Source organism: Pelodiscus sinensis, chromosome 10 (assembly GCF_049634645.1).
Source record: "Pelodiscus sinensis isolate JC-2024 chromosome 10, ASM4963464v1, whole genome shotgun sequence".
Lineage (NCBI taxonomy): Eukaryota > Metazoa > Chordata > Testudines > Trionychidae > Pelodiscus > Pelodiscus sinensis.
Window position 1 is genome coordinate 55,078,147 of NC_134720.1, and position 27,917 is coordinate 55,106,063.

At 42.0% G+C, this 27,917-nt stretch overlaps 1 protein-coding gene across 7 annotated transcripts in view; it reads right to left on the minus strand.

Moving 5' to 3' along the window:
• The window catches only part of ACAP2 (ArfGAP with coiled-coil, ankyrin repeat and PH domains 2), a 109,893-nt gene that overhangs the window by 29,477 nt on the left and 52,499 nt on the right, over window positions 1-27,917 (minus strand). For 2 of the 7 annotated variants that reach the window (XM_075938310.1, XM_075938317.1), the window contains exons 10-15: window positions 14,311-14,426; window positions 13,284-13,337; window positions 7,111-7,131; window positions 3,620-3,671; window positions 1,117-1,217; window positions 185-290 (exon numbers count right to left, since the gene is read on the minus strand). In XM_075938310.1, coding sequence (XP_075794425.1) covers window positions 185-290; window positions 1,117-1,217; window positions 3,620-3,671; window positions 7,111-7,131; window positions 13,284-13,337; window positions 14,311-14,426 — 450 coding nt within the window. The remainder of the gene's footprint in view (window positions 1-184; window positions 291-1,116; window positions 1,218-3,619; window positions 3,672-7,110; window positions 7,132-13,283; window positions 13,338-14,310; window positions 14,427-27,917) is intronic. The other 5 variants (XM_075938311.1, XM_075938313.1, XM_075938312.1 and 2 more) reach the window with 5 other exon arrangements.

The window sequence follows — 27,917 nt, forward strand, 5'->3', positions numbered from 1 at the left end:
ATTTTGTGTTTAACTTTCCATCCAAGTACCATTTGACACAAATCACAAGTAAAAAAATGAATAGTTTTACTAAATAAAAAGTGCCTCATTCACCAATTTCTCACAAAAAAATTGGAAAAATTAAGAAAAAAGGATCAGAAATGGATTAGTGCATGACTGGGTCCTGCAGGATAAGTGTACTTGCCTCAGATTCATCCCCCTTCTCTCTGTATGCTGTAGCAATACTGGTCTGAACAGCCTTAATCCATGCCTGCCGCAGCTTTTCTGAATCAGCCTGGAGCATGCAGCTTCTTCGAGAGGAAAGAGACAGACTTTGAGATTCACGCAAACTGACCAATTGGCTCAAAGTACAGACTCACTCATTAAAAGCCAGACTCTTAAGCAAGTTTTGTGTTAGTAAATTCAGTGCATTCTTGTATACACACTGCACTTTACTGTACAGTTACTGGCCCTTTACACACACAGAATGAAGATGTTTCCTGCCTCAGACATACTCCGATCTAAATGGACACCTTAATAGGATACCCGAAAAATTCAAAGTGAATCAGCTGGCCTTATACCACAGGACACTCATCTGACATGAACACCCAGCTCTTGCACAAGCAGAGCTCTCTAAACACACCAGGCAGTATATTATACTACATGGCACTGCTTGGGCTAGTATTGACTTGTTAAAAATTCAGCATTGTCCTTTTAGTCACTGGGAGCTGGCATATAATTAACCACTGCAGAAGCAGCTATTACATCTATGTTGTGCTCTGTTCTGATGACAAATTCAGGAAGTAACTGGGAACCATTTTCTGAACTAAGCTGCAGCCTGACAGTATTGCCTGCAACTGATGCATACAGCAGCAATCTCTCTACCAATAGTACAAATGTTTATAGAGCACAAAGATGCTCGCCGCCGCCGCCGCTTGTCAAGCCCTGGTCATTACTACCGCCAAGAACCCACCTGCTCCAGGTCCCAACATTTAGAGAACAAAGCTGTCAAGATTCGTTCCCCCCTTGTGATTGCTCCCAAGACACAGTCCCCCCCGAGTCATTTTGAGATGTGAAACTCAAGGTGGCCAAGTAAAACTTGTGTTGTGTATGAGTTTTTACAAAAGTTACCCTTACTTGGTTGGAGAGACCACCTCGAAGCAGAAACGTCTTTCTATGTCTTCACAATGCTTAACCGTGCAAAGCCTCAGGTCTTCAACAACTACTGTGGGATTATCCTAGAAAGAGGGAAAAGGAACAAAACAAGTCAAGTTTATGAGAAGGGGAGAAACTTACTGACGCTACTGCTACTCTCAATTGCCCTCCATTTTTTCCTCTTCATCAAGTCAGAGGGCATGGGACAGCCAAAGTTGGAATTAAGCATTCATGTGTATGAAAATTGAATACAGATTTCGGAAAAAAAAACGTTTCCTATAAAAACTGACTGGGTGATTGACACCTGAAATTTAAATAGCACAGTGGCTCAACTTTGTTTTTCTGAGAAGAAAATAATTAGCTTGCAAATCAGACAGAGGTTACGATTAAATGTGCCCACATTTTACGGCAAGTATAAGATACTAAAATAAAGCTGCTCTGAAAATTTGATCCATAAAAAATAATTGATGCTACTTTAAAGATTGTGTTAAAGTATTTGCTAAGGGTTCTACAGTGTGATCTTGGAAGAGCGACAATAATACCGCACACACAACACTGTCATGAAGTAGTAGTTAGTTGAGAAATGGGAGAACACCTGAGAAATGGGAGGGGGAGGGAAAGTTAAGCCTCCAAATCAGGACATTGCTTTTTTATGTCCATCCACAAGCATATATTGACCCACTACCAGAGCCACCTTACACAACAGATCACACCACACGCAACTGCTGGCAAGATGACAACAGACCAGAAGGACCTCAGTTCTGATCCAGTATGCTAATTCCTAACTTCAACTGTGCCCTCCTCCCCCACCATTTTCTACCCTTCAGTGCACAATCTTTTCATTGGCTTTGCTTCCCCACTACTAGTGTAGGCACTCAGTGTACACATTAGGTGGGGAGTGGATCATTTGGTACCATCATATTTGCTGAAGGGGATGATGAAGGCTGGCATCCCTGGGCTACAGGTGGGGCAGAGTTAAGGATGCTGTAGGGTCTTCAAACCAGAACTTTTATCCGTTTAACAGATCTGATTCATTTGCATAGCACAAATCCTAAACACTCCCCAGAGAAAGTGTATAAGCCTGAGTGAATGCCTTTCAGTCTCCTGTCCAGTGTCAGTAAATCTTGCATTAATATTTTCAAGGAGAGCATGACTATTTCTAGTTGACTCATCGATTTGTTTGGCATCTTAAAGCTGAATATTTTTTAGACTTTTACTTCATGGCCATGCTTATTTATTTATATGGCTATTTGCAGTATGCCCCATTTTGGTGTGCTTACTAGCTTGAGTTATTAGAAAGGACAATAATACATGCACTCCAAGGATAGTGCTAGTTTTCTTTATTTGATTTCATATTAAATAAACATCTTAAGCATTGCTACTTGTTAATTATACCTTGTTTTAGTATCCTGTCCTTCCATACCTATGGACTGTTTCAAGTATACAGTTATACCTAGGTTTTTGTTTGTACTGGGACACACTGTACATCCACACACAACCTCAATATCGGTGTTGCACATAAGAAATTTCAATCTACCCAAGGATGGAAAATGTTAGAGGGAACACTGGTAGCAATCCTAAGTGGTTCCCAGCAAAGCTTTCCATGTATTTGTTCCCTAGGATTATTTTAAATTAGGGGTGGGACATGGCTAAGTAGGCAGGAAGCAGACATGTAGAGGTAGAAATGAAGTGGAGGGAGAAGCACAGAATACTTGGTCCAGCAGCAACTCCCTCATGGACCTTCTCTTGTAGGATAAATCTGACCAAACTGTAGCTCTTGACAAAGACATTTTTATGTGGACCCACCCACCCCCCTGCACCTCCCAATCATCCGATCAGGACTGCACGTTGCCGGCTCCAATCAGGTTTACGTGAGCACAGAAGATGTTTCCGTTAGAAGAAGAATAAATCAAACTACATACTGCACTAGCTTTGCCCGGGTGCCGTATTTCCCCCAGCGTCTATGTACCCCAGACCATGATTTCTAGTGCAGTGTCAGCCAGCACTGAAAAGCAAAACTGCCAGTGACAAATTAAAACTAAAGCTCAAATTAAAAGACTTCCTATTAAAATGTTCTGAATGAAAGGAAGACAATGAATGAATGGAAGACTGTATAGAAAATTCAAGGGCCATAAGAACTAATCCTGTATGAAACTTAGCAGCAATTAGATGCTTACTTCCAAGAAAAACAAGAGTTTATGCTCATGTTAGAATGCATCCCTGCCCACAGAATCACTATCAGAAGCCCTAATGATAACACTGCACATTCACAAATCACCTATCAGTCAGGGATCTTGGAGATTTACAAAGCTGATATTGCCCCATTTTATACATGGGGACTGAGGCAGGAAAATTAAGTGGCTGCTCACTGTCATGGTGCAAGTTAGCAGCAGTATCTCTCAACTTTCATTGCTCTGCTCTAATCAACAGGCCACCCATATTCCCATTAGATAATATTCTTGGGTATTGGAAATATTGTACCTACCTTAAATTTTTTCTGGTACACAAGCTGATTATTCTGTATTGAAAACCAGCGTCTATATAAATAAAAAGAACCAAACATTTAACAGGTTTCACTGTACTTACTGGTTGCAATAAACATACTCAATATCTATGGACTCACACTGAATAGAAGAGCTCACAAAAGTTATGCTTCAGTAAATCTTGACAAGTATGCACAAGCTGTGGTTTCATTAATACAATGACAAAAGAAAAATCAAAGACAAAAAAAATGAAAAAAAGCAAGGTTCACAAGTTAAATTTTACAGAACTTCATGCACGTTATCGCTGTTAATGAATTATTCATTCCAAAACATCTATACCCCAGTGTCTGGTCACTTTTATGTTTATTAAAAGCTAAATGTTTAACATTATTTATCAATCTATATTAGTTCATTTACCAATAATACTTATATGATGGAGTGACTGGAAGTTGAGAGGCTAGACATTCTGATTGAAATTAAGGTGTGCATTTTTAACAAAGAAGATCATTAAGCGTGGAATAATATACTATGGATTGTGACAGACTTTCCATTTCAGGCAATTTTAAAATCAAGATGTGAGGTGTGTCTAAAGATCTGCACAGGGAATTATTTCGGGGAAGTTCCAGGAACTGGTCTAGGAGTTTGGAACAAGTGATCACCGTAGTCACTTCCAACCTTAGAATCTAGGAATTCCTCACTTACGTACCATTAAGAGAGAGGTTTTACAAAGTAATTCAGCAGGTTGCCAAAACCACAAGTCTTTTACAGCAAGTCTTCTACTATCTGGTGTTTATTAAAGCCCTACATGCTAGAATCAAGAGTCGCCATGAGAATCAACTTAAAAAAAAAAAAAAAAACACCCTCCCCGCAAAGTTCCTAGTCCCCATTTTTTGAGAAAAAAACCTTGCAAACATGAAGTAAATGTACCCTTTAAACTCAAACAACAGAAGGCAAATAAAAAAGCTCCCAAACTGCCAATACTATTTTGGGGGGCGCTGACTCATGGTTTGGAGGGCTTAGGTCTGGAAATACTGCTACTACATTGGAAAAAAACTCTGCCTACAGGACTCTGGTCCAAAACATCTGATTCACCACCAGATCAGGTCACCATACATGGCACATGGCCAATAATGATTAATTCCCACTCAATTTTTTGGGATGCAATCACAAAACTGGGTTCACTGTGATGAACGGGCTACAGATTATAGGAAAAAAACCCTAATTCTGTACTATAGTGCAAGTTGGGCATTCTTGTTTGATGAAGGTTTATTTTAATACAAGCCTGTGTTTTATAGCTTATCATATTGAAGTGGTTATCACATGCACTCATACAGTATGTGTCAGTTATTTTGTACTACCTGTTAAGATGAGGAACAATATGTGTAAAGTACCCATAAAACATTTAGTCCTGTTATGCCTGAAATTGTTTAATACTGAACTCTACTTCACTAGAAATACTAATAAAACACTCCTACTTATTCAACCACTACAAGCCATTCATGAAAAGCAGCACAAAAATATTTAAGGAAAAATAAAGAGGGATATAGGGTACAAAAACAAATAAGACTCATTCCAGGAAATGTTATTTAAAAGAGTTAGTACTTAGCCTGTAGACAAATGAGATTCTACCTTTTAACAATTATATTTCCAAATGTTGGATGCCTATACTTAGTCACAAAAAAGGTCTCCATTTATAACATTATAAATGTTAACTCTAAATGTGACTGCAATAATTAGACCAAATATGGAATTTTTTTCAAGTTATTTACTACAGTATATTTCAGTCGCAGCAATTTAAAAGGTATCACCTGCACCATTTGAAAAAGAACATATGAATCAAGCCTGTAACACAACCATGGCATAGATTATTTCTAAGTTAAAAATAAAACAAGATAATTCAGCTATAAAGCAGGCTGGAAAAGGAACACAAATTCAGTCTTATTCTTTGCTTTTGTACATACAACCAGTTAGATACATAAAAAGCCACCCCTACACAAAGCAAAGCGCAGCCTGTCACAAGAGAGAACATGCAATGGAGTAAATTTCTAATAATCACCACACTTTCTTAATGGTGAGCTTTATGAAGCCAACATGTTCCACTTATACAGTTAACATTTAGTAACCTCACTGCGAATAAATGCACAGTATGGGTGTGGCACTTCTGAAGTCTTTTCTTGGAGGTTGTCACACTGCTCTACCTACCTTTTACAAAAAGAAGTAAAATTAAAGAAGCCTGCTTGTTTAAATTTTTAGAGACGGGGGAAATTCACTGAAAATTTAACCCTTTATTTGATACACCAACAACAGTATAAGCTATAGTGAATACTCATTAACTTCTGACTTGACTTTAGCCACAGATCTATGCCAAATGTGTGAGTGAACACATTATTATAGCATTTTTAAAGGACAGTTACAAATTACACTCCATTAAGAGACTAGTAGCACAACATTGATTTCATGATTAAAGACTGACAAGTTTTTTTAGGCCCAGATTTTGGCCTACCTGAATTATATCCAATCAGAGTACTTCTCTGGTTTCTAAACCACAGAGAGAAGGGAGTGGTCCAATGACAAAACTGAGGCCTAGCACCTCATGCCTCTCTCGCCAATTTGGATGCAGCAACCCTACAGAGTTCCTATGACTGACTGTAAATGGTTCGGAGACAAGTGGTGGTGTAAGTGCTGAGCATTATCAACTATTTGCTCTAAATGCACCATTCGATCACAAGAAAGGGGTGTAGGGAAAGACATTTTGTGGGAGCCTAAAAAATGTTGCTCCTGCTATGTCTCTAGTAGTACATAACACATTATGCTGGTCCACACGGCAGAATATTTTGACATTAAATGCTTCTATATCATTCAAAGTTGCCTTTTAAAAAACAGCTAATTGCACTTTAACTTTATCCAAAAGAAAAAAAAATAAACATTTGCCAGTTAGAAAAGAATAAAAATGAGTGAAGAGTATTTTTATTCTTCTAAGAACTACAAAATAGAAAAAATATGAGCAGTAAATTTTTTTTTAAATGGCTTTAGTGTCTTTACACAAAACTTTAAATCAGCTTTATTGACATTCAAGAGGGAGTCATTTTGTTTATTGACAGGCAATGCAGCACACCGAATCATCTAAACCAAATGATTAAGAGAGAAACATTTAAAGGACCAATCCTACATATTGAAATCAGCAGCATAATTCCCTTTGACTGAAATGGGAGCGAGATAGCACTTTTAATATACATTCTGGAAAAGTCAGACAGTGCAGACTAAGAGGGGAAGGGAGGTTTAAACATTTCTGACTATAAAGGCATCACACCTTTTTAAAAGGTTTAGAAAATCAGGTGTGCTGTCAATCCACAGAAAATCCTTCTGTAGTCTGAGACTGAAACTTAGTCTTAGACTTTATATCCATTGCAAGTAATCAAAATGAAATGCAGGGTTAATAATGAGCTTTTACGTGCCAAAGAACACGGGGAAGACATTATAAGCTGGTTGGTACCTGATGTGATCTGGCTTTTTCCTGTCATGTGAAAAAAATGGGGTAGGATTAAAACATAAGGGAAAGGAGGGAAAGGACTAAAAATGCAAAATGAGCAAAATAAGTGAAAAATTAGCATGATATGAAAACCCAGCAGAGTTCAAAGATAAAGCTTACAGACCCCAATCTGAAAAACTTCTGGGAACACAGAGTACTACTTCCTAAGGCTTTGTTTCCACCTACCATGCTGACTACACAGAAATTTTGTAAGATACACAATTTCCAGGAACCTAACTTATTTCCCATAGAGTATAATCACACTAGGGACTGATTGTGAATTTCTTTTACAAACCACTGAGGAGACCCGTGTGTATCTCTTAGCATACTCCTCTTTGTAAGCTTTCCATTATAAAAATATTGCATTTTAGCATCTATTGCCACTGACATCTACCACCACACAGGTGAATACTCACAGTAAGTCGTATACAAGCCTTCAAAATTGTTAGCTCCCAAATACTTTAAAGAGGAGCATGGGGTGCCATCCTCCCTCTCCCCGCCTCCCCCCATAAGGTACAATTACACAACATTTAAATGAAGGGAGGAACACTCAAGTAATAGTTTTATCTAGATCGAAAAAATAAAGTCACAAGGCAATAATGTCCCACTGTGTCTAGTTTCCATGGTACACCTGGTAACCTGCCCACAAGCTTATTTAAATGCCAAGACATGCACCATCATCAGTATTTGTCAGTCTCAGAAGGGCAGTCATGTTAGTCGGTAATTGAAAAAAACTTCAAAACAATGAATAGTTCTGCAGCACCTTAGAGACTAACGAAAACCTGTAACAAATTCTGTCCAGCACCACGCAACACACCTCCATCATGCTCACCCATGAACCCACCTCTGCAATCAACCCCAATGCCAACTCTGTCCACAGATCTACACAAGCGACACCATCACAGGACCTAACCCCATCAGCCACCACATTAGGGGCTCATACAATTGCACATCCACCAATGTGATCTATGCCATCAAGCGCCAGCAATGCCCCTCTACCGTGGACACTGGCCAAACTGGAAAATCTCTATGGCAAAAGATTAATGGACACAAATCAGATATTTGACAAGGTAACACACTGAAACTTGTTGGGGAACATTTTAACTTGTCCAGGCACTCACTAATGTATCTAAAAGTGACTCAAAAACCAGTCTGAGAGAGAAGCTGCAGAACTTTTTTAATTTACAAGGGTGACACCTGGAATCAAGGTGTGGACGAAGACCTGACCTGGATGGGCCGCTACATTACACACGCTAATGACATAAAAAGCTAAGCACCAGGTACTTGAAGTCCACTCTGTTAGCCTCATTTAGCCTGGACACTCTAATCGACAATATTTTTTCCCTTCTCTTTCCCTTCCCATCCCCGCTCTTTCTTTGCTATTTATTTGTACCCTGGACTCCTTACTCCATTCATCTGAAGAAGTGGGTTTTGCCCACAAAAGCTCATGATACCATCTACATTTTTGTTAGTCTCCAAGGTGCTGCAAAACTATTTGTTGTTTTTTATTTTTTTTCAGTATTTCTCAGCTATCATTGCCTGATCTGCTCCACACCCAATGAAAAACTTTAAAAGCAAGTTCTTACAGTTGTATCATCACTGGCCTTGAAAATGTAAATAATTACCTTATTGGGAGGAGGAGGGTTTGCCTATTAGCAGATAATTTCTCCAAAGAATCTCCAAAGTTGTCATTTTCTCTTACATTTCTATACGGTGTCTTCATCAAAGGTAACAGAAACCTATTGAATTATGACAGCATCCCCTTCTATGTCTATATTGCACCTCTCTTCCACAAAAGCTTATGCAAATGAAGCACAAATTAGCATATTGCTGCACTTCATTTGCATAATTAATTAGGGGCCTTTTTTGCACAAGAGGCTTTTGCGCAAAAAGGAACTGTGTAGACAGCTCCTTTTTGCACAAAACCCCCTCTTGTGCAAGAGTCGTTCTTCCTGAAAAAGGTCCCTAATTATGCAAATGAAGTGCAGCAATATGCTAATCTGTGCTTCATTTGCATAAGCTTTTGCGGAAGAGAGGTGCAGTATTGACAAGGGCGACGTCTACACTGGCTGGTTCTTGCACAAGAACTCTTTTGCGGAAGAGTTCTTGTGCAAAAACTGTTCCACAAGAGAGCATCTACACTGGCATGTGCTTTTGCACAAGAGATGTGCTTTTGCGCAAGAGCATCCATGGCAGTGTAGACGGTCTGTTCCGCAAGAAAGCTCTAATGGCCATTTTAACCACAGGGGCTTCTTGCACAAGAAATTCATGTTGCCTCTCTACACTGGCCTCTTCTGGAAGAGCTCTTGCGCAAGAGGGCTTCTTCCTGAGAGGGAGCGTCAGAGCTCTCGTGCAAGCAGCCTTGATTTTCTACAGTACAACATCAGTTTACTTATGCAAGAATGCGTGTAGACAGGTGGCATGTTTTTGCGCAAGAGCAGCCGTTTTCATGCAAGAACACGCCAGTGTAGACACAGCCATAGTGCTTCCTTAACTATCAAAGGCTATGCCAGTCTGACAAAACATCTTGGAGTCTGGTGGCACTTTAAAGACTAACAAATTTATGCTTATGCTCTAATACCCTAATCAATTTTGAAGTGTCACCAGCCTCCTTTTTGCTGAAATAGACTAACTCGGCCACATCTCTATAACACATCTTGGAAATTTAGAGGAAAAAAAAAATTAAGTGCCATGATATTTACTACAACGTATTTTTAGAAAATAAGTTTCAAAGAAGTATTTTAAAATACTGAAAAGAAGTCAAAGTGCTAATTGATATGAACTAGATGGAACTGGCAGTTACCCTGGAAGTGCCGCCTGCCCTTGGAAAGAAGATCAGTATTGCAGAAGATGCCTCAGAAAAGTACATTTCAACAGCCCTTTGTAAGCTAATTCTGGATTTTTTCCTGAGGATTTTTTTTTCATTTCACAACTGGGTATCTGGCTGCAGTACTGCCTTCTCCCACCACAGCCTAACCTGCTTCTGGGGAAGAGGGAGGTCTATAGCGGCTCTCTGGGGTTGGACGGGTGGGGCTGAGCTCCCGCTGCTCATGCCACTGAAAATCAGCTCACGTGATACTTTTGGCACACATACCGGAAGTTACCAACCCCAGATCTATACTGATGATATTCTAATTACATTTTAGTGAGATGTCCAATTTCTGTATGTAAATAATGCATTTTGTGATCTCTCATTTTAGACAAACAGATACATTACTGCAATTATTCCTAAGAATGCAGCAAACTATGAAGTTAGGAAAGTATTTGCAAATAAAAGTAAAGATAAAATAAATGGAAAGAAGGGCAAGTTGATAGTAAAGAGGACAAATCAGAAGTTAGGAATTGTAGAAAATTGATAAGGGAAGCAAAGGAATACAAGGAGCCCTCCACAGGCAGAAGAGCTAAGAAAAGTAAAGGCGATATTAAATTTTATATTAGGAGCAAAAAGAATCCTCATAAGGGTACTGGCCCATTACTAGGTGCCAATGGTACAATTACTGTTAATAATGCACCAATGGTAGATGTATTCTATAAATATTTCCGTTCTATATTTGGGTAACACACATGATATAATTATGTGGCATGACAACACACTTTCCCTTCCACTAGTAGCTTAGGAACATATTTAAAACAGCAGCTACTAAAGTCAGACATTTTTTAAATCAGGAAGACCAGGTAACTTGCATACAAGAATTTTAAAAGAGCACTTGAGATACTTGCTGGACCATTAACACTGATTTTCAATAAGTCTTGCAGCTCTGAGGAAGTTCCAGAAGAAAGCCAATGTTGCGCCAATATTTAAAAAGGGTTAACGAATGGATACAAGTAATTATAGGTCTGTCTTTCTCACAATTGATCCCATGCAAAATGATGGAGTGTTTGATACAGGACTTGATTAATAAAGAATTAAAATGAGATAATGTAATGCCAATCAACATGGTTTATTTGGAAAATAGATCCTACTGCCCTAATCTGATTTTTTTTTACTGGCATTACAAGTCTGGTTGTTATAGGTAATAGTATGAACATAATATTCCTAAGACTTCAGGGAGGCATTTGAGTTGGTGGTATGCATAACATTTTAATTAAATAACTAGAAAATATAAAATTAACAGGGCACACATTCAAAGGATTTAAAATTATCTCAAAATGTAGTTATAAACATAGAAGCATCATCCAGAAGGTGCGCTTCTACTGGGATCCTGCAGAAGTTTGTTATTGGTCAAATGCTATTTAACGTTTTTATTAATGACCTGGAAGAACACACAAAACCAGCACTGGTAAAACTGCTGATGACACAAAAATGAAGGGAGTGTAAATAATGCACAAGACAGGTCACTGATACATGGCTATCCGATAACCTGGCAAGCTGGGGGCAAGCAAACTCTGCATTTTAACATGGCGAAGTGTAAATATGTTCATCAAGGAACAAAGAGTGGAGACCATGCTCACAGGATGGGGGATTCTCTTTTATAAAGCAGTGACACTGAAAAAGATTTGGGGGCAGTGCTGGCGATCAGTTGAACAGAGGTTCACAGTGCAGTGCTGCAGGCAAAAGGGGTAATGCAATCCCTGGAGGTATCAACAGGGGAGAGACGTTATCTGACCTCCCTAGCTGTCACTGGTGCAACCCTTGCTGAATACTCTGCCTAGTTCTGGAGTCCTCAATTCCAGAAGGATGCTGATAAATTGGAAAGTGTTCAGAGGGGAGATAAAAGTAGTATACGCTTTACAACAGGGGGTCTGACACTGTGGATTGCGCCTTGCTTTAAATGGGGTCACCAAGACTGGCTTACAGTTGCTGGGATCCAGGGCCGAAGCCCAAGCCTCACTGTATAGGGCTGAAGCCAAAACTCTTGGTTATCAGCTCTGGGGCTACATCTAGACTACGGAGAAGATTTGAAAAAGGATATGCAAATTCATCTATTCTTCCAACCTCACTTTCGAAAGCGCTTTTTAGCTTTTTTTTAGATGCTGCTTTTTCAGCAATCCCCCCCTTGTTGAAAAGCTGCTTTTCCTGAAAAAATGAGGTCTACGCGGCTTTTCAACAAGGGATGGGGGGTTCGCCGAAAAAGCCACGTCTAAACTACTTTCACTTTCGAAAGCTCTGCTTTTGAAAGGGAGATCAGAAGAAGATCCTCTTTCAAATCTTCCCCATAGTCTAGACGAGCCCTGGGTGGCAGCGTTCAGGTTACATGTTTCCTGGCTGGGGCCGAAAGCCAGGGGCTTGTCCCTTCCCTCTCCAGGCAGTGGGGCTCAGGCTTTGGGTTCTCTTCCCCTCTCCCCAGGTGTCATGTAGTAAATATTGTTCTCAGGAGGGAATCACAGTGCAATGAAGTTTGAGGATCCCTGCTTTACAGTGATAAACCAAAGAGACAGAGCTCCTCCAGGCAAACAAAGAGGTCAAGAGGCGACTCAATTACAGTCTGTACATTATGAGTCAGGGCTCATCAATCAGCACCCAAGGGCCTAACACAATGCTATGGCTGGAAGCTGATGCTAGCCAAACTCAGTGAGATTAACCACTTGAATGATCTACCACAGGTCATGATCAACTCTCCATCACTGACAATTTTTGTATGAAGAATGGAAGTTTATTTTGGGGCAGTCTTCGTGTGGTCAGCTTAGAGAGTCACACTGGTCCCGTCTAGCCTTCGAATCCACAACTGAACCAATTGCCTTCTTTTCCAAAGACTCAGATTCAAGGCCAGAAGGGCTCACTGTGATCGTGTAGTCTGACTTGCTGATTGGATTCATTAAGAAGGGAGAAAATGGAGCTTGTTGTGAACACTGACAAAAGTAGACACATTATTTCTATATACAGCCCATAAAGATTTTTTTAAATAATTATATCTTAGTGTCGTATTTCAGTGATAAATTATACAATTATCAGATACATTATAGAAGAGAAAGAATTCCATCAGTGAAAAGCACAAATACAAGAATGTGCAATTCCCACAACATACTCACATAAGCACTCTCACTCTGATGCACAACAGCACATGAATGGCTTAACATAAGCACTGGGGCGATGTTAAAGGAGCATGAAAGCACAGGGGAGCACTGAATGATCATGGACATTATTTAAAACTGCAGCGCGATAGTCTATAGTGGAGCGTACATGCTGGAGGTTTTACCATTTCCTTCTAGAACTGCTCTCCCTTGAAACCACAACTGAGGAGCGCCAACAGCTGAGAAGAGTGTGTAAATAGATTGTAAAATATTAAGAGTAAGATTAAGTTACAGCAAACGAAGTCAATTTACTTTTCAATGAGAGCATGGGGAAGGCAGGAGAACACGCTAACTTGTGGACACTGATTTCATGCCTTTCACTGATTCACCTTGGCTTTCGAGTGTCCGCATATAACCTGGCCCCTAGAATCACTCATGGTCTCTCCGCCACTGCCTGTATGTTTCCATTTATCCAGAGGCCTTTCTGCGGTTTTGTTTCCAAGGTGTATGTGTTTAGATAATAACGTTGTGTACACAGTCATAAGCGATTCTGTTCCACCCAAAGAGCAAGGCAAAGTTCCCATGGGCTCAATCCAACAAGCCCTCTGTGCAGAGCATCTCTTGTAAGTGCCACTTAGCGGGCACTCTAGGATCAGAAAACCTGCAGAGAAAAATTAGCAACCACTGGCAGCCAAGCACCCCACCCCCTACATTCCCCCCACCAGCTGATCCTGCTCATCAACTTTCCCCCCCTGCCTTCCAGTGCCTCCTGCACACCACAGAACAGCTGTTCAGCAGCATTCCAAAAAGGTCAGGGGAGAGGAGGAGCAGGGATGGGATGCACTCAGTGGAGGGGGCAGGAAGAGGTGGGGCAAAGGTGGTGTGGGGGCAGGAAGATGCAAGGCAGGGTTGAGCACCCCCCAGGGAAAATTAAAAGCCATCTATGGATTTCACTAGAAGTTCCGAGAAGAGCTTTTGCAAAGATCAGGCTCTAGGCTCTGTGCTTGCAAACAAGCAAGGAAGAAAAGACGAATTTCCTTGAATTCCATACTGTCATTGCAGTAAATAAAACAGGCCAAATGGTGTGCCAATTTATACCTCACACAACTTTGTGGATTTAATGGGTTTCCCAGAGTTATAAATCAGCCCAGAATCTACCCCAATAATCAGTATGGTTACACACCACAACAAGAAGAGGTTTTGAAGTCTTACCTGTTCCAAGTCTTGAAGGCATTGCTGGCTCGCTTAAAGAGATATCCTTCCATAACAATGCCATTGGCTGCATCTACATTGTATTCTAGCTTAGTGTCATCACTGGAGAAATCCTGCTATTAAAAACAATAGTTTAAGTTTCAAATGCAGCTCAAAATATTAACTTTAAACTGTGCAGATATTTGGCAATGGCATTGTGCTTGCAAAACCTATTGATTATTGTGCAACCATCAGGCCCACATTAAGAAGGTGACTTTTCACAGAAGGTTTTAAGGCACTAGAGTCAATTTTATTTAATCTGTATCTGTCATCATAGAACACTAGGACTGGAAGGGACCTTGAGAGATCGAGTCCAGTCCCCTGCCCTCATAATTGCTTTGTGTAATTAATAAGAGCCAGGGAATTTTACCAGCCACAATTCAGACACTGGTGGAAAAGAGCAGCATTCTATAGCTCTGTAACCTGCACATCTGCAATGGGCAAGGGGAAACAAAGCCAAGAAACTGAAAATCATAAACTAAAAGGAAATATGAAAACTTCTGTAATGTTAAGAGCAGAGCAATCACTGTCTTGATGTAAGAGAGTGACATCGTAATAACGCCTGCAGTGAGTATATTTTCAGAAAGGTGCAATTAATCAGAAATTGTAGTAATCACCATGTTGTTATTGGACACTATTTCACAGCTACAACACAAGATACTTCTGCTTTGCACAGAAGCCCCACCCAAGATCCTATTTCTTTTATTATCCCTCTGCTTCGAGTACATCTGAATTGTGTATTTCATTAATAAGGTGAGCTTTTTCAAAGATGTCTAAGGGATATGAACACTAACCCCCAATAAAATGACTAGTAAATCAGCATCCAAATACAACAGATAGCTGAGAAATTCATTCTCCAAGCTGCCCTTGGGACTCACTCGCTATTAAGAGAGATTATTCAATAAGTGTACAAGACAGAAAACACAGTGAGCTAAGGAAAGCAATATCTGGCTAACAAGCCGATAGGACTTTCCCTCCTCAACCTTGCCGAAAACACAAAGCTAATGGAAGCTGAACATCCAGAGCACAAGACAAATAATTCATAGGGTCCACCAAACAAAAAGATGGGCACAGCCGTCAAAGTTACAGCCAATGGATTTCAGAATAAGCAGAGCACGTCCCCAAACCATTTCTGCAACAACATAAAATGCACCTTCATTTGAAAGGGAAGAAGTTTTTTTCCCTCTGCTGACCATCAGCCCTTCAGCCTTGCTTGTACTGATGTGAGCTAGCTGCTCTTCATCCAGGAATTCATTACCGGTAGACACTGCAACATCCTGGTGCAGATGTTCACTGACTTTTTGGAAAAGGAAAGAGACCTCCGAGTCTCCTCAATCTATTACTAGCAACAAGAACCCAGATGCCTCACCTCTCTAAATGGTTTGCGTGGATACTGAAGAGGGAGACTCAGATAGAAGCAGCTGTCCTCCTCTCAGCCTCTGGTTGGAGATAAACGAGGGAAGCCATTGTGCAGCTATAGCACCTTCTCCTGCCATACCAGCTCAATAGGGCAGCTATGTCTGAAGTCCACAGAGCAGCTAAGTGTAAAATATTAATGTTTATCCTCCATCCATTGCGCTAGTAAGGTTGTATGCCAGGTGTGGCCAAGCCACAGCTCATGGACCACATGGAGCTCTTTTACAGCTGAAGTGCGGCTCTCAAAGTAGGGATGTTAAGTACCTGTTAATTAGCTAATCAACAACTCGATTCGTCCATGGGGATGCGGGGCGCTACCGCTGCTGCAGTCCAGAGCCACAGCAGGACTGAGCAGTCCCAGCTCACACCAGCTCCAGGACAGCTGCAGCTCTGCCTCCCTTGCCTTGCCCCCTGCACTGCAGAGATGGTCCTGGGGGGAACTGACTTTTAAGTGCTGGAGGGGCACCGGCTCCTGCCTCCTCCTTGCTGCCTCTGTTACAGAAGAGGGCGGGGAGGGGGGTAGTTGAGTAGTGCTTATGAGGTAGTTGACTACTCAACTAGTCGCTTACATCCCTAGTAGCTTATTCATCCACATTTCAATGAATAAGCCAGGCTTCAGCAAGCATCTTTAGATCAGTGTAACTGTCTCCATGCTGGGTGGTTGTACCCTAGTAACACACATCTGATATAGTTATAAGCAATACAGAAAGTGTTGGTAGATTAGCCCTTGTGGAGCACAGCTCAAATCAGAGAGTTACATGGAGATGCCCCATTAACTGTAAACAACTGCAAACAATGAGTCGGGTCTGACCTTGCTCTCTGTGAAAAGTCTCTGTGCAAGTTTGTCACCCTTTCCTCGCCTAATGCCCCTCAGCGTGCCAAAAGGCTAAAACTTAGCACTTGTCCACACAGCCATGTTGCGTAGGGTAGCTTCAAACCCCAACTGAGAACTAAATGTTGTAGCAGAAAGGCCCTCAGTTTATTTAATTCATTTACAAAGTGAGTTCAAATAATGTTGAATTAAGGTCACTTGAATTCTCAATAGTCTTGACCACACAGTGGTTTCATGCAGTATAAACTACTTTAAAAGTAAATTCAGTTTAGCTTTCCTAGGTTTGCCCATTTAGCCAAGCCCTAAATAGATTTCTTATCCTTTGGGCTACAAGTGAAGGTTTCTCAGTGCATGTATGTACACAATGTCACTCTGTGTGCATGAAAACCCCTGGCAGGCTGTAGCCACGTCCATGCCATGAAGATCTAGCGGTTCTTAGGGCAAGGAACAGGTCTCTGCATCTCCACGAATATGAAATGAGCCAACAGTGACTGTGCATCCCGCTTACAGATCTGCACCTCCTCCAGAGACGCGCCCTTCTCAGCCTCCCTGAAGACTGTAATAGCTGATCACATCCTGGAGATACTCTATTGCCCTCTCTCTGGCACCACAATCTGCAGCAAAACAGCCACAGCCAAGCTCCAGCCTTGTTTGACATTGAATTACAAAAACAGTGGGAGCAATAGCTTATTGGTTAATCACAGAATACTAGGACTGGAAGGGACCTCGAGAGGTCATCGAGTCCAGTCCCCTGCCCTCATGGCAGGACCAAGCACCGTCAAGACCATCCCTGACTGGTGTCTGTCCAACCTGCTCTTAAATATCTCCAGAGATGGAGATTCCACAACCTCCCTGGGCAATTTATTCCAGTGTCTGACCACCCTGACAGTTAGGAACTTTTTCCTAATGTCCAACCTAAACCTCCCTTGCTGCAGTTTAAGCCCATTGCTTCTTGTTCTATCCTCAGAGGCCAAGTTGAACACGTTTTCTCCCTTCTCCTTATGACACCCTTTTAGATATCTGAAAACAGCTATCATGTCCCCCCTCAATCTTCTCTTTTCTAAACTAAACAAACCTAATTCCTTCAGCCTTCCCTCATAGCTCATGTTCTCTAGACCTTTCATCATTCTTGTTGCTCTTCTCTGGACCCTCTCCAATTTCTCCACATCTGATATAATTATAAGCAATACAGAAAGTGTTGGTAGATTAGCCCTTGTGGGGCTTTCTTTCTTGAAATGCGGTACCCAGAACTGAACACAATACTCCAATTTAGGCCTAACCACACTTTCTCTCTCCCCCCACCAGTAATTTTTTTTAGCAGCCTGGCCAGCAGCCTGGCTCGGTCCTGGCTTGCACTGGGTCCAGGACCTACCCCCACCGTAGCTCTGCATTTGAAGAGTTTTAGGAGCCAAGCAGGCCGGCAGCCTGGCTCAGTTCCGGCTTGCGCCAGGTCCAGAAGCTCAGCTTCCACACGCCCCGCCAGGACCGAGGCTGCTGCCACCCTGCACTGCTGCCTCTGTATCCAAGGCAATAGCACAGGGCAACAGGCAGGGTACCCGTGAGGGGAGCTGGTTTTTAAACTGACTCCCTTCATGAACCAGCTCCCGCCTGGCATCCCACACTGTTGCCCCTGATACAAAGGCAGCAGCACAGAGAGGCAGGGAGCTCCTCGGGAGTGAGGCTAGAGCACACTGGCTGCCAGCCCAACCCCCAGGGACTACAGAATAGTCGACTAATCATAAGAATTTGGGAGGTTAATCGACTATTCAATTAACTGATATTTAACATCCCTAGAGGGGCCCTGAGCCTCGGGGGCCAGATCCAGGCAAGCCAGGGGCCACATCCACCTTCGGGGCCCTAGGTTCTCCACTCCTGTAAAGTATCAGCCAAGCAGGATAATAGCGTGGCTACACCTTACTACAGCCTTTAATGAATGGCTGCAGGCAATGAAGATTGCATGTACCTTCACCCGGGATAGTATGTTACTCAATAAAATGGTCACACAGATCTTACACACAGAATATCATCAGCCATTCCCAATTTTTTAAAGAGGTAACTATATCACAGTCAGAACATTAATATTGGCTAATCATTCAGAATCTGACAGGAGGCAGTCACTATAAAAGTAAAAGCTATCATTTCAATGTTAGCAGTCACTAGTAATTGTATAGGCTTATATGTTACAAACAACACAAAAACATAACAGTTTATAACCAAGTGCTCATAAAACCTAAAATTCAGATACTTTTCTTTATTCCTCAACACTTCATAAGCCTAACTACTTTGGTACCTAGTCTCTAATTCAGAAATGCTAAATATTACAAAAACTGAATATCAAAATGCATACTCAGTATAAATATTACAGTACCATTTCAATATACTATAAGAATGCAAACATTACAGATATTTTAAAAGACAAGTGTTTTACAAACTATTTTCAGAATTTCTTTTCCCATATTGTGACCTTTCAAAAAGATCAAAATGCATTTAAGTCAATTAATGTTTTATTATTAATTATTATTATAATTATTTTATTATTAATTTCTCTTTCACACTTACCAACTCCCAAACATAATGAAACCTGCTAAAGATTTGCATCTTAGTCTCCTTAATGATTTCTTATCTGAGGAAAACGGGTCTATTCCCCAGATTCCTTTTGCCCAAGCAAGAGTGCCTTGTGATCATCACATTCTGTGTTAAGTTCACAAAATTATTTCTGACGCTGCAGTTGCCTTGTTAAAAGAAACATGATCCACAAATTTAAGTTTTCTTTGTAGCCTTGTGTGAATGTCTCATCATGCAGCTCCCGTTTCAACTGAAGTTGACTTAAACTATGATTTTCTCTTCAAGCATGGACAACATTGCTGATCTTAGCTCAACTGACTAGCAGCCTCTCTCCATCAAGCTGCACAGAGTATTTTCATATTTTCCTAACTACATGCAACTCACAACTGACTAAGTGTTTTAATGTTTGTACTTTACCGCAGATCATTACATATGAGTCAAAGCTCAAACCAGAAGGGAAAGCCAAACAATTAAAGGTCTCCCACTGTTCTACACTGGTGGAATTCTGATGGGGAGCAAATTTTCCACAGCAGCAGAATAATTGTTGAAAAAAACTGGTAAACCGAGTATGGTCTTTAGCATCTTTGTATTTCAGAATATTAACAAGAGGGACAAGGCAGTCATATTATTATAATGTATTTTTATCCTGGCATATGGAAAAAAAGTTTAATGAATCACAAAAATAATCAAAGGGGAAAAATACTTCTAGCTCTTTCCAGAGAACTCTATAGGAAATAAACCCAGTCATTTCACATGATTTAGAATTTTATGTTTTTAAACAAACATACTTGCTCAAGACTGTTAAAAGCTTCTTTCCACATTAAGTTTCATTTAAACAGAAATGATGTTTCAGCTAACCAACACAGACAAAACCAAGGTGCTACACCATTATATTTCTAATTCAAACTAAATTTTCTACTTTGGTATTCATTCATTCCTCGAGATTTGCCAACAACAGAGGGAGTGGCATGTAGAAGCAGCAAGCCAAACAATTAAAATATACAGTATCATCTTCTTTTTCTTATCTTTGAAAGTGAAGTTACCCCAAGGCACCTTTAGCATGTCACTAATTTAGTAGGTCACAGCTTAGCGGCTCAAGCACCCATCAAAAGGGGGGAGAGGTTCTCTGCAAACCTCAGCTGTTCAGCCATTCGGCAACTGGGGGAGGTGATGACTTAGGGAACTTCAGAGTAAAACGAGCAGCGGGAATCTCAGGGGAAGAGTTGGAGCAGAAGTAGGAAGGGGAGGAGCAAGCATGGAACGGGGCTGGAAGAGGCTGTGCAAGGGTGGGAAAGAGTCATAAGGAAGAGGCGGAATGGAGCACCCTGGAAGAAAAATAAAAACCAGTGCCTGTGCAACATCACAGTACGTCTTACTAAACTTGACAATGTTACATACATGACCATATTTCTCAGAAATTCTTGAAAAAAAATGTTGCCTTTCCAATGCCCTGGACTTGTCTTATAGCTTACTATGCAGCATGTATTTTTTACACTTTTATTTTAAGAATTTTCTTGTCACTATTGTAAATAATTCTATTCTTCAGCAATTGCAGTTCTATATCTTTCTTGTAATATCCAAAATTAGTAATTTGTTATAAGACCTTCATTCAAGTCTAGAGAAAAGAAGAATGATCATTTTGACTGACTCTGAAGGCACTCAATGTTCAAATGTAAGATCTGTATTTTGCTTAAGTGAAACTGTGAAAAAGGATCGGGAAAAAAAACTCCAATTAATGAATGATCATCAAATAAAGTGTGAGACAAAAGCAGAGCCGGAGAGGGGGGAAGAAACATGAGCACAGAACAGTGCATACTCAATATTCAAGATCCATTGTGCAAACCCAGCTTTTGAGAAGACCTTGTATTCCCCTCACACAATGCAGCATCACAGAACGAAATCTGTGGTTTTGAAACTGAATCATCATTGGAAAAAACCAAACCAACACAGGTTTAAAATACAGGTAGAAGTTCACAAATTTGAACTATTTTGGCAAAACCCAAAAGAATTTGAGACGTTAGCAAAAGCTGGGACAACACAAGGTTTTCTTATCCCCGTTTTAGTACCAAGCAGTAACTCTTATTTTTCCACCAACAGTTCTGTTCTAGAGGATTGAGAGGTCAGTAGCAAAGGGCCAGAATGCTTGTGCTCCAGCAACCGCGGAAGGAATCTACTCCTGGCCTATAGACATGGCAGCATCTGGCCTCTCACCTTGGCTGGATTAGACTGATCATTTTTCTCATCCATCTCCCCTCAATCCAGCTGCCTCCTGAGCATTACTCTAGGTGGTCACTTTACATGGAGGAAGAGTTTTGAACGCAATGAAAAACATACTTTGAACACAGTTCAAGCATCTTTTACCAAACTATTGTCTGTGTTCACAGCGTAACACAAGCTATGTCATAAAACCAAAAGTCATTATGGCCTTGAAAGGATTAACTGAGTGATTCCTAATTTTATGGCTGCATCAGACTTCTAAGTAAACAAGAGCTCTGGCAGACTCACATTAGACTGACAATACTATTCACTGAAGGCTGCTTATTCCCCTTTTGGCCTTTAAAATACTTGGTTTTCCCTCTGTGGACGTATAGCAAAAAGGACCCTGGAATATACTTGGTGTTATCTAATTCCACCAGCCACGGTGTATCCAATCATCGGAGAGAAAAGTTCATTTTTATACATATGGATTGGCTGCAGCATCCCTGTCAGGTTCATGTGCATACTACAGTCAATAAACTAAGCAATAACTTAACAGAGAGCATCTTACCTTTTAAAAAAAAAAAAAAAAATCAGACAGTCCAGCAAATCAAACTCAGCTACACCACGTTTACAGCAACCTCTCAGGAAAAGCCAGAATTACAAGATACAACTTTCACCACACTGAAGATCAACTAAACCAAGTCTTTGTTGAACCAGTGGAGAAATGAGTTATTTAATTACTATTATTACTACATATACAGACAATTCTTTCCCTTAAGAGCTTGCCCCTGGTTACGGACCTTCCGTTACTGTTCTTTGCTATGGGTTGCTCTTGCCCATTCCCCGTTAAGCATGCAAGCACTGTGTGCAATATTGCTGGTGACTTTTCCTTAGTGGTATCCATTGGGCTGGCTCTCATACTCTCCGTAGTTAAGAGTTGCGCAATTTCCCACTTGAGTTCTTTCAGAACTCTTGGATGAAAGCCGTCTGGTCCCGGTGACTTGTTGCTGTTCAGTTTATCAATTTGTTCCAAAATCTCCTCTAATGGCACCTCAATCCGGGACAATTCAGCAAATCTGTCACCTCAAAAGAATGGCTCAGGTTGGGAATCTCCCAAACATCCTCAGCCATGAAGACCGAAACAATCAATCGTATAGTTTTTCCGCAATGACCTTATCATCTTTGAGTGCTCCTTTAGCAACCTGATCGTCCAGTGGCTTCTCTGGTTGTTTAGCTGGCTTCTTGCTTCTGATGTACTTAAAGAAGAGGATTTCTGCCTTGAGTCACAAAGTCTTTACATTTGGGCGAGGAGTCCCACAGGCTGTTGAATAGATGTTTCTCCCAAACAGATCAAGTATCTTTGCACCCAGTTTGGGAGTAGCACTTGCTTAGCACTGCTCATCCCCTAGACTGGCAACAGATACAAATAGGGGCCCAGGAGGGAGGGAGAGTACAGATACCCATCCCATCCCCTTTGGTTGGCCCATAGTATCTCTTCTCTGCCCTCTGTGAAGTGGCAGGGAGAGAAGACAGGTTCTGCCACAGGGCTCTGACTGCACCCATTACAGCCCTGTTAATGGTTAGGGACCCCTTAGATCAGTGGTGAGCAACCTGTGGCCCGCAGGCTGCATGCAGCCCATAGAGTTCCACATGTGGCCCACATATCCCCCCTCTGCCCTCTTTCCCCATACCTCTCACTCACTGGGGGCCCCTCCCTTCCAGCACCTCTGGAGCTCAGGGAGGGAGAGGGGGACGGGGCGTGAACCGGCGATTCATTGTGCTCCAGAAGCGCTGGGAGGGAGAGGCGGTGGGGAAGAGGCCGGACAGGGATTTGATAGTGTAAAGTGTAAACATTTCTTTTGGAGTATCTGGGAGTTGAGGACAGTTCTATGAATATAGGAGTGATTACTTTTTTCTTTTGACACAGGCAGCGCGCCATATATTCATGTACTTAATCTTATTTTGGGGTCATGGTTAGTGCACCACCCAGTAGCCTTGGTTTCCCATGCCCGCCTTAGATGTTGCTGTTCCAGCTGTAGTGTCCTACAGCTTCATTGATTGACAACTCCTTGAGCCCTTCGAGCTCCAGCCACAGGGTAGCTGCTCATGGGCTCTGACGTCATTTTGTGGCAGAGAGCCACTGGGTCTAGAGACATCTCGACTGGGAGTCAGGAGGCAGAAGAGGCCTGGAACAGGGGCGGGAGGGAGCCTTCTTCCCCCTCTTCGGCCTCAACTATCCTCAGTGGGCCCCATGTGCTGTGTATCAGCACTGGGTTCCGCACTGGAGTCAGGATCCAGAGCTGAATGGAGCAGTGCAGTGGCCCTCCTCTTGGAAGCAACTGAGTAGGACCAGTGAGGAGATGGACCCAGTACCAGGGGAAAACCCCACGGGTTCCAGAATAGCCACTGCATAGGCCACTGTCCATCTTGCCAAGTGAGAAACACATGGTACCGGGCCCTGACAAAAGACTGGTACCAGTGGCGGTTCTCGGGATGGGTGTAGGGCTCCACCTCAGACTCAGGCAAGGAGTGCTCCCAAAGTGACCGCAGGAAAGTGGTACATTTCGCTTGTGCCATTCAGTGTCGAGGGTCCAGGAACCAATGCCAGACCGGGGACAATGGTAGAAGAAAGTGGAGTTGGCTTGCCCCTGGAAGGTATCAAAGTTTCCAGTACCAAGGAGGAGCTGGGAGCACCATGCTCTTTCCTGCCCACGCTCATTGGCAGTTGTCCCACTGGTGTTGGTGGTACGAGAAATAATAAGTCCTTGGTGGCGGCAAAGGCCCCCAGGGTTGAAGGTTGCATGGTGGTATTGGAAGAGCACTTAATGCCCAAGTTCTCAGTGCCAAATCTAAGCAGCTTCACTAGGAAGCCAGCGTAAGAGACACTTCTATTAGGCTAGACAATCTAGCCTCTGTCCTTCTTCATGCAAGCTTGAGAGCATTCGTCTACACAAGCCTCTTCCAGACACGTCAGACAGCTGGACTATAGGTCTCTCAAACAGGTATAGGCTTGCCCCAAAAGACAGAAAAAGGGGTTTCAATGATCCAGACTAGTATTATTCACAATAATTACACGATTAGAATATTGGTATAGAAGGGTCCAGCTTACTCAGGAAGGATAGATGGGGGAAAAAGGGAGGTGTTGCCTTGAATATTAAAAATGGACTGAGGTAGAGATGGATGTAGGAAACAGATGTGTTGAGAGTCTCTGGGTTAGGTTAAAAGGAGTAAAAAACAAGGGTGAGGTCATGCTAGGGGTCTACTACAGACCACCTACACAGGTAGAAGAGATGGATGAGGCTTTTTCTAAACAACTCACAAAATCATCCAAAGCACAAGAATTGGTGGTGATGGGGGCCTTCAACTATCCAGACACCTGTTGGAAAACTAAACCAGCAGGGCACAGACTATCCAATAAGTTCCTGGACTGCATTGAAGACAATTTTTTTATTTCAGAAGACTGAAAAACCTACTGGGGGCGGGGAAGCAATTCTAGATCTGGTTTTAACAAATAGGGAGGAGCTGGTTGAGAATTTGAAAGTGGAAGTAAGCTTGGGTAAAAGTGATCATGAAATCACAGAGTTCATGATTCTAAGGAATGGTGGAAGGGGGAACAGCAAAATGGAGACAGGAAGGCAGAGTTTGGTAAGTTCAGAGAGCTAGCAGGTAAGGTTCCAGGAGAAAAACAAATGAAGAGAGTTGGCAGTTTTTCAAAGGGACATTATAAAAGGCCCAAAAGCAAGCTATTCTGCTGCACAGAAAAGATAGAAAGTATGGCAAAAAATGACATTGGCTTAACCAGCAAATCTTGCATGATCTAAAAATCAAAAAGGAGTCATATAAAGAGTGAAAACTAAGACAAAGTACAAAGGATGAATATAAGCAAACAATACAGGAATGCAGGGGCAAGATTAGAAAGTCAAAGGCAGAAAACAAGCTCAAACTAGCTAGAGACATAAAGGGTAACAAGAAGACTTAACGGGGTAGGCCCATTGCTCAGAGAGGAGGGAGAAACAGTAACCGGAAATTTGGAAATGGCAGAGTTGCTTAACGACTTCTTTGTTTCAGTCTTCACCAAGAAGCCTGATGATGAAGGAATGCCTGACATAGTGAATGCTAGTGGGAATGGGGTACTTAGAAAAGTTAGATGTCTGCAAGTCAACAGGGCCCGATGAAATGCATCCTAGAATACTCAAAGAGCGGAGAGAGGAGGTATCTGAGCCTCTAGCTATCATCTTTGGAAAATCATAGAAGACAGGAGAGATTCCAGAAGACTGGAAAAGGGCAAATCTAGTGCCCATCTCTAAAAAGGGAAAGAAGAACAACCCAGGAAACTACAGACCAGTCAATTTAGCTTCTGTGCCAGGAAAGATGATGGAGCAAGTAATTAAGGAAATCATCTGCAAATATCTGGAAGAAAATAAGGTAACAGATAACCGCCAGTATGGATTTGTAAAGAAGAAATCGTGTTAAACCAATCTGATAGCTTTCTTTGATAGGATAACTAGTTTTGTGGATAAGGGAGAATGAAAGAACTGGGCTTGTTTAGTTTGGAAAGGAGAAGACTGAGGGGAGACATGATAGCCATTTTTAGATATCTAAAAGGGGGTCACGAGGAGGAGGGGGAAAAATTATTCTCCTTGGCCTCTGAGAATAGGACAAGCAGCAATGGGCTTAAATTGCAGCAAGGGAGGTTTAGGTTGGACATTAGAAAAAACTTCCTGCCTGTCAGGGTGATTACACACTGGAATAAATTGCTTAGGGGGGCAGTAGAATCTCTATCTCTGGAGATACTTAAAAGCAGGTTAGATAGACACCTGTCAGGGATTATCTAGATTGGGGTGGCCAACCTGCTAGAGACGAAGAGCCTAAATAGTGGTGAATACAGCGCAAAGAGCCAAAAAAAGTTGAGCCAAAAAAAAAAAAAAGAAACCACATACATACACACCCGGCCACCGCCCTTTTAAGAGCAGAGCAGGCACTGACCTTTTAAGGCAGCCATTTTTAAGTCTGCACGGGACACCACGACTCCAGCTCTGTGTCTTTCAGACAAACACGCTGCCCCTTTAAGAGCTCTGAGTGCGGGAGCCATAATTTTTTCTTTGAACAGCCTGCGGGTTTGCCACCCCTGATCTAGATGGTGCTTGGGCCTGCCATGAGGGCAGGGGACTGAAGGGCAAGGGACTGGACTCAATGACCTCTCAATGTCCCTTCAATTCTAGTGTTCTATGATACCAAGACTAAACCTAATAAGCAGAGAAGAAACTACTGTAAAGTGCCTTGCCAAAGCAGGAGTTGTTCTAGCAACCATCACGGCCAGGAAAAAGGAACTTAGAAGGGGGCTGGGGCTTATACCAATGCATAAGCATGCTGCACCAAAGGGTGCTAGAGCCAACCCAAAAGTTTACTACTGAGGGAAAAGTCTCCAGCAATGGTGCACGCGCAGCATGGAATGGACATGAGCAAGAATCCAAAGAACAGAGACAGACCCAGAAAGATCTAAATAGGATGTCAAGTCAAAAACTTTCAATTACGTGCATGCACATGCGCACGCACTTTTTACTGAGGGCTACTGGTCTGTGGGAATAAGCGAACCTTTAGGAGGGATGTGACTACTGGAGGGGAGGGGCGTGCTTGGCTCACCAACATTGCGAGGGCTCGTGCCTATGGGGAAGCAAGGAAGAAGGCAGGTGATGGGAATTGGCAAAGGGAAGAAATGGGACAGCAAGGCTGGCATCCTAGGCATAGTGACATGGCAATGAGAAGAAAAGCAGCAAGATCAGGCTTTGAGCCAGTTGAGAGCTGTGGAGGCCCTGGGAGGCAAGAGGCTGAAACTTGGTACATAGGAAGGTGGAAGGACCTGAAGAGGGGAGACACAAGGAAAGCACTGGCAGCTGCAATTCAAGATAAACGTTCCACCAAAAATGGTCTTCCCTCAAGCTCCAGAATTATGAATTTAGGGACTCTCATCACAGCACATGGGGCAATCTTGACTGATGAGATGAGGACCAACAGAAACAGGACCTAAAGCAGAAAGCGTTTCCAAACAGCAAAAGCACCACCACAACTGGCATCTGGAAATGCCCTGGAAATCAGTGTAATTGGTATAACATTATGAAGCAGCTAAGATCATTGATTACAGGCAACTTGATTAATGAAATTATTTCCATACTGTCTGCTACCCTAACTCATGAGCGGTACTTGAGCAGCAACAAGGAGGAAGCTCCAGTAAGTGGCTTTAAAGTTCTAACTGATCAGGTTTTCACAAAGCCTGGATTTCGTTACAAAAGCTCCATAACGAACACTCAGCCTATTAGAAACAGTTTACCCGTAACGCAGCCTTATGCAGTGTTTAAGGGAAAAACAAAATCAATGGAGGACAAGAGGCCTACAGCAATCATTATAGCTCATAATAACAAGTCACGGAATTTATTCCTTCAGTGGCCTATTGATAGTATGTAATCTAAGAGTCGGCTTACCCTTATGCCAAATTCTCTAACAGCCTATTACTTTCCAGCTATAGCTTTCCCCCAAAATAGAACCTCTACCCTATTCC